This window comes from Nanorana parkeri, unplaced genomic scaffold (genome assembly GCF_000935625.1).
Source record: "Nanorana parkeri isolate BGI_ZX_2015 unplaced genomic scaffold, ASM93562v1 scaffold355, whole genome shotgun sequence".
Lineage (NCBI taxonomy): Eukaryota > Metazoa > Chordata > Amphibia > Anura > Dicroglossidae > Nanorana > Nanorana parkeri.
Genome location: NW_017306623.1, coordinates 1,803,509 through 1,810,793, shown reverse-complemented (window position 1 = coordinate 1,810,793; position 7,285 = coordinate 1,803,509). Strand labels below are relative to the sequence as shown.

At 43.8% G+C, this 7,285-nt stretch overlaps 1 protein-coding gene across 3 annotated transcripts in view; it reads left to right on the top strand.

Annotated features, from left to right (window-relative positions):
* RAB18 (RAB18, member RAS oncogene family) overlaps positions 1–7,285 on the top strand; it is a 34,256-nt gene that overhangs the window by 13,065 nt on the left and 13,906 nt on the right. For 2 of the 3 annotated variants that reach the window (XM_018558747.1, XM_018558744.1), the window contains exons 2-3: positions 4,224–4,279; positions 6,507–6,568. In XM_018558747.1, the coding sequence (XP_018414249.1) occupies positions 4,224–4,279; positions 6,507–6,568 (118 nt within the window). The remainder of the gene's footprint in view (positions 1–4,223; positions 4,280–6,506; positions 6,569–7,285) is intronic. The other variant, XM_018558746.1, reaches the window with a different exon arrangement.

The window sequence follows — 7,285 nt, the reverse complement described above, 5'->3', positions numbered from 1 at the left end:
CCCCCCCCCCCCCCCCTACTTCTGCGGCCGGACTTACCGTAAATTATGCCTTTTGAGACGATTATCTTCTTCCTTCCAGCAGTGTCCAGCAGTCCCTCCAGCGCTGGTGATGGTCTCTGATCCAGCGCTGACGCCTGTCTCTTCCAGGCACTTCCTGTCCCATGGTGTCTGTCTGCATGCACGCTGCGGGGCTACCTGCATTGACTTACACTGTGCTTCTCCTCTTCTCCCGGCCGAAGGTGTGTGTGTGTGTGTGTTCTGTAAATAAAGTGCTTAGAATTTATAAAGGGAAATTCACACCCTGGACCCGTTTGCTATTACAGCAGGCCAGGGGTGGACAAATGAATATGGAATTTAGAACCCAGTCTGTCCAATCTTGGATCCAGCAGGATTTTATTTTAGGAGCCAACTCCATTGAGGACAACTAGATAAAAACTCAAAAAGTTAGCCGCCAGCTGTAATTTTTGCTACCTGGCTTCTGGGATTCGTCCAGCGCTGCTATAGGCATCCTTGTATGAGCTTCTTTATGCTTTCCCAACCTACAAAAGCTTATACTGTCGAGTAAATATTTACCGGTGTTTAGCAGTTCCCCACCATCTTCTTTGAGGTGATGCTGTAGATAGGCAAACTCCAGCGAAACTACAAAGTCTCTGCGCACAGCGTGTGGAGCTGTGAACAGGGCCAACCAATCGGAAGCCGATTTAATCGATTATTGAAAAAGTTGACAACTTTTTCAATAATCGATTATAGTCGATTAGTTGTTGCAGCCCTAGTAGAAAGGCATCATGGCACACTCACAAGTCAGCATGTAAAAAAACTTGTCTCACCACTAAGGTTAATAACAGAGGGTTGGATACACGTCTTCTGCAGAAAATGTGAAAGCCGCACAGCCGCGCCAAGGCACCTCTTAGGACCGCACTATAAGCGGTGCCTTGGCGCAGATCGCGGTAAAAACGTGCGACAAACGCGCATATTCGATACGCCTAGGTGTGAACCCAGCCTCAGGGATTTGACTCCTATGGCGTAAGAACCAGGGATATATCTCATGTCAGATTTCTTCCTGAAAGGCCGTGGCACACTAGTGACTTTGTAGAAGAGATTTGCAACAGCTTCAGATCCCTTATTTATATTCCTTGGTGATGTGTAGCTGGTTTCAGAATAGGTGATATACAGTGGTACCTCGGTTCACGAACGCTTCTGTTCGCAAACAATTTGGTTCGCAAAAAAGGACATTCGGCAAAATTGTGCTTCTGTTCACGAACTCCGCATCAGGTGACGAACACAACCGCAGCCATCTTCCCCGCTCTGACACATGGTCGTGGCTTCCTCTCTAGTCGAGAGCACGGTCTGATCAGTTTGATTCGGCTCGCGACCAGAATCGTGGAACGAATTTCCACTGTTTCCAGCTACATTTCATGCCGCTACCAATCTGCTTTCCATGGTCATCAGCGGGTGCAGAGAATAACATAGAAAGCTACTGTAGCATTACTGTAGCATATCTGTAGTTAGATAAACAAAGCTGCAAAAGCCTTTTCTTTCAGAGACCAAGCTACAAGAATAATTCTGTAGCTGCTAATTTTGTGGCTCATGTGATTAAATAAAATAAAATAATGGTGAACTGAGTATAATATGAAGGAGGTTGGGAGTAGTCCGAGTACAGCTACATGCAGGTGCTAATATTTGTGGTCTGTTTTGAAACTGAAGTTTGAGTCTGAAGGTGGCTGGGTGGGGTAGGATAGTTCTCGGTATTGATATTGCTTGTTCAGAAGGAATGAAATACGTAACCTTTCCGCTCTACAGATCAGTGTTTACTGATGTGATCATCGCACTCTGGGACATGTTCGTGCTGCTCAAGGTTGCGTAATCTAGATCTCTAGAATTTTTTTTTTCCTCTGTTCTAGAAACAACCTAAATTCTCCACCTCTATGGCTGGAAGTAACCAGAAATCTCCCCAACTGGAACACAGACAGTAATAAAAATCACATAAGGGGGAATTTATTGAAAATGTAGCAGGCAAGATCTGGAGCAGCTGTGCATGGCAACCAATCAGCTTCGCTCCTCAGTTTGTTCATTTTAAATTTTCCAATCCTAAATGAACAAACTGAGGAGCGAAGCTGATTGGTTGCCATGCACAGCTGCTCCAGATCTTGTCTGCTCCAGTTTTGATAATTTCCCTTCATAGTGGTTCTAACTTTATCCCAGTTTGTCCAGAACAAGAGTTTTGTCTCAAGTACCTGTACAGCCATGTATCTGTGGGACCCCATCCAGCCTTGTGACATGCTGGTCACACTTTTCAGGCCGTCTACAATTGCTTTACTACAGACACAAATCTGCTCATCGGTCAGGACATAGACGAGGATCTCACTTATGCAACTCAACTACACTAGTAACTCTGAATGTCTATTAATAGTAAGAAGCTGCTTTTACTGTCATCCTGTTAAAACAATGAACACATCAAGCTTTCTCAGTGCAAGCTGCTTCTGTTTTAACAAGGCATTAGTAAAAGCTGTGTTTTTATTATTAGTAATTGTGAAATAGCGGCATAAAGGTGGCCATACACTGTACAACCATCGCAAGACCTTAGTCTTGCGATGGTTGTAAAGTGATTAAAAAAAACGTACGATCTGCCCATCTTGGACAGGCAGATCGTACTCTCGATCATCGCAAGCCCGCACCCCTGAGGGGCAGGCTTCCGATGACCGCAATGCTGCACAGGCAGTATGCGCATGCGCACACCGGCCCATTCGGCATTTGTCTCCCGAGCACCGTTCAAACCAGCCGAAAATCGGACGATTTTCGGCTGGTTTTCTACCGTGCTCCTTAGACAAGACGTGCGACCGTACAGTAGAAACGGTCGCACATCTCTGTTCACACTGCTCGATTCTCGTGCGATCGCGGGATTTCCCGCGATTCTCGTACGAGAATCGAGCAGTGTATGGGCACCTTAAGACGGATCATTTCTTTTCTGCTGCCTGGAACTCGAAGGAGAATTATGGGGAGAGTGAAATCTACACATCCCCATAATTAGAGCCAACGTGTGACACTTAGGCTGTCACATGCTGGCTCTATTGATCGGGAAGGGAGCAATCACATGTCACTGATCGCTCAGTTCACAATCTTCTCCCTGCAGACAGCGGTGACTGTCACAGGGATTCCCCTCTCCATTCCTCCAGCGCTCATTGGTGTGATGGCAGGGGAGGGGGTGGGCACAGCTGGCTCTAGAGAGGCAGAGACAGCTGCCAATCAGGCAGCAGGGTGGATCCTGACACTATCGTCAGGATCTTTCCCTGCTGCAGCGCGGCTCTGCATTGTCAGCATATAACGGGTAGTAGCTCGCTATAGGCTGAAACCGAGATATAGCCAAAAAAGGTTTGGCCATAGTTCTTTTTAAAGGGCAGTTATTTTTTTGGTTCCACCCACATTGGAACATAAAAATGCAATTGCACAGTCATGTGACCCAGAGGCTTCAGTGCACAGTGGAAAGTCTGTATGGATGCAGTGAATTGAATAAAACCCAGGCTAAGGCAATGCATAGCTTTCTGACTTTAGCACAGCCGTTACTGTGTTTGCTGAATATCTGGAAAAGTTCCTGTTATCTAAGGACTCATTCACACCACAGAATACCATGCTGTTAATGCACGTTATCGCACAGCATACATTACCATGCGTTGTTCATTTGAATGGCACCCCAACTCACCTCCCGATGAGAATGCATTGCATCGTAATACACAGTGCCGCAAAACCTTGCATTGCGGTGTGGTGGAAAAAAAAGTAATGCATGGGCTGGGGTGCCATTGAAATGAATGACAACACATCTAGCGCAGGGTAATGCAGGCTAGGTGCACTGTGCGTTAGTGTGTTAAATGCATGACCTTGTGTGATTAATGTAACACTATGGTGTAAATGGGCCCTAAGACATGAGTAAGCATTCCAGCCTGCTAACATCTACAAAACTGACACGGGAGGTCAGCAATGGCGGTCCCTGAATGTCTCTCATTGCAGATGTCCTTTAAATTGGCTATGAGTGAGGTCAGAGGAAATGAATATTCTATGAGGCTGAAACCCACAATGTCACCACTAAATCTGTGCTGAAGTTAAATATAGATGTTTTGACCTAGAATCCTAGATCTCTGCTTGAGCACCATTTATATTCACAATGATTTTATGTTCTTTAGTGAAACAATTTGCTTTAAATTGTGTTTTCTGGTTTGTTTGTTTTTCAGCCTTCTACTGAGATTTACAGATGACACTTTTGATCCAGAGCTTGCTGCTACTATTGGTAAGTGGTTTCCAGGCAACTGTAATGGTACCTGTACAGAAATTACCTGTACAGAAATCAGGAATATGGGGTACCCCCCCTATATATTATGGGTACCATATATATATAATCTATATATATCTATATCTTGAAAAATTTGGCGGTGTCTCACCAGTCAGTCAAAAATGTCACCAGTCAGCATGACCGGACTATATAGCCTTGCAATATAGATAGACAGATAGAGCTTTCTTTTGTGACCCCACGGGGGTCCACTGTCTGCTCGTCATGGACGAGTGGATTTTTCGAGCCCTGTATATATATATATATATTTCTAGAAATGAATATACACTCCTGCGCATAGATACCCGCTGCGCTAAAAAGCACAGTTCTCAGCTCTATTTGTATCATTTGATCGAGCGCGCGCGGCTGTACCAAGTGAAGACAGACACAGGCTGTTGTCACGTTGGATCCTCAGTATATAGTCCTCCTGAATGGAGTGAGATCCCTTTTTATTTATAGCCAGGGATAAAAGGAAGGAAGGACTGGCCCCAGCAGCCAATCGATTCCTCAATACATTAACTAAACACAGAGCCAGGCAATGAGACACATGTATACATTTGAATAGACAATAGAAAGGGGAGTATATGCTCGTGCATAAGCAGAAGCAATGTGCACAGCTCACAGCTGCTAGTTCATGAGAACAACATGCACACTAGTTAAACCATGTGCAACAGAGTCCCCGCCAAAACACTACACAAAGGAGTTAGCATGCTTTGACTATGGACGCCGCTCTGACCAGACTCGCACACATACTCGCGCCGTTACCACTGGAGATAATTCTATCCAGCATTGCTCAGTGGGCAATGCCCAATAGAAATTATACTACGATTCCTGTGAATATGAGTTTATCTGCAGGGACAACGCCATATTATTTCCAGACGCACCAAAAAGACACGGGCGTATGTTCCTTAATAAAGGCAGATATGTATTCGAATGATACCGTTTTCTCAAAGCAAATGTACCCACGCCAAGTGAATAAATCCACAAATTACGCAGCGGCCCTCCCCGGCGTCCATACACTCGCGAAGAGAACACCGCTCTGCAAAGCAGATTAATCTCCCCCGGCCAACAGCCCAGTGCATAGCACATGGACCATCCGCTGGCGAAGAGCCCGGCGCACAACGGCCACGACTCCACATCCCTAGGAAGATATCCACTCCAATGGTTTACACTCCGTGCTGATTAATCCGGGCCATGCTCCATAGAGCATAGCCCAGCAATCCTGACACTGAGACATGATGACAATATTTACATATACAATATACTAAAAACACATCCTATTAAAATTTCCACAACAAAATATACACACACACACTTCCTAAAATAATTGTCTCCTCCGGCACCTCCTCAGTCATTTACCCTCATTGACAAAAGTGTTCATGGACTCGTTGGCCAGCCCTAATGCCTGGGGGTGCTTAGATTATGCAAGTACATCACCATGCCCTTGTACTCCAAGTCTATCCCTGTCCATACTATATAATAAAAACAGGAAAGTAATCCTGTATATGCAATGAGACAAAATGACTGCCCCATAAACATATATAATTAGAAATCGTTAAAAATCTGTCACGTTTATTTTTTTTGCCGTCTAGGTCCAATTGTGGAGATTTTCCCTCTTCTTTCTGTGCTATAGGTGCACAAGAAAGTAGGGATGCACCGATGCCGATAACCAATGATTTGGGCAAGTACTCGTACTCGCCCAAATGCTTCGATACTTATCCCAAAACCGGAACTTCAGGTATCGGGAAGCCGGGCGGCGAGTCAACTTCCCAACTTTTGTTGAGCTGTGTGTTGTCGGCAGGGACACGCAGGGCTTGAATATCGGCCGTATCAGCAGTGTATGGCCAGCTTTACTCTGGTACGTTTAGCCATTTGCCACCACAGAACATGATGGTGCCACTTGATTGTATCTTAGAGGAAGGGTGGACACTATAAAACCGAAGAACAAGAGCTGCTTTGTAAATAATAACACTCATACAAACAACAGGGCTTTATTCTTTCATCTTACCTGAGTCTACTCTCATTCAGGAACAACACCAAATGGGAGAGCAGGAAGGTACTTGTCTATTCATAGTCATCCATAGATCTATTATGATAGTACAGGGGCTAAGATTTTTAAAAAAAAGCTAATTCTGCCTACAGCAATACAAATAATCTAACAATGACCTAACTATGACTTATTTTGTAGGTGTTGATTTTAAGGTGAAAACCATTTCAGTTGATGGCAATAAAGCAAAGCTGGCGATCTGGGTAAGTACAAAGAAAAATAGTTTTTTGATGTCTGTCTGTTTTTTTATGTTTCTGTGGTTTCTATTAGAACAAATCATTTTATCATTAATTGATTTGATAAAAATTAGGTTTTTATATTTTCTCTGTGTTCCCAGATCTTCTCTTTTTCAGGAACTTGATACAAAAATATAGTTTTGCATTTGCAGATTTTTACATATATATATATATCTATCCCGCATTCAGAGAAATACATGTGCTGCCATTCTATATCCACTTGTTTCAAGTGGTTTCCCCAAACTTTACCGGGAATGCAATGTTTAATCTCCCTGGCGGTATAATTATTCAGGATTTTAGCATGCCAAAGCGGTACATTGTTTTTCATGGCAATTTGATGTTTTATATTGTTTTATATACCTGTATTTCTTAGTAAATCTTAGGAATAACTCACCTAAATCTGTCCAAACAAGAGTCCAGTAGACATCCCAGGTATGATAAAGTTTGAAATTATAATATAATCTGGGCTTATTTATGATTTTGGCCATATTAGAGCCGACTTCATGTGGTTTTGGGTCAGTAGTGGTCTACATCTTGGAGTTCTGACATGGAAACCTTCTATTCCTTAGGGCCTGTTCACATGAGATCAGGTCCTGATCAGCAGTCATGGAGCTGCTGATGCAGTGCGTTTTTGATGTGTTTTTGATGCATTTTCGGTCCGGATGCTGACCGTTAATTTTTTGT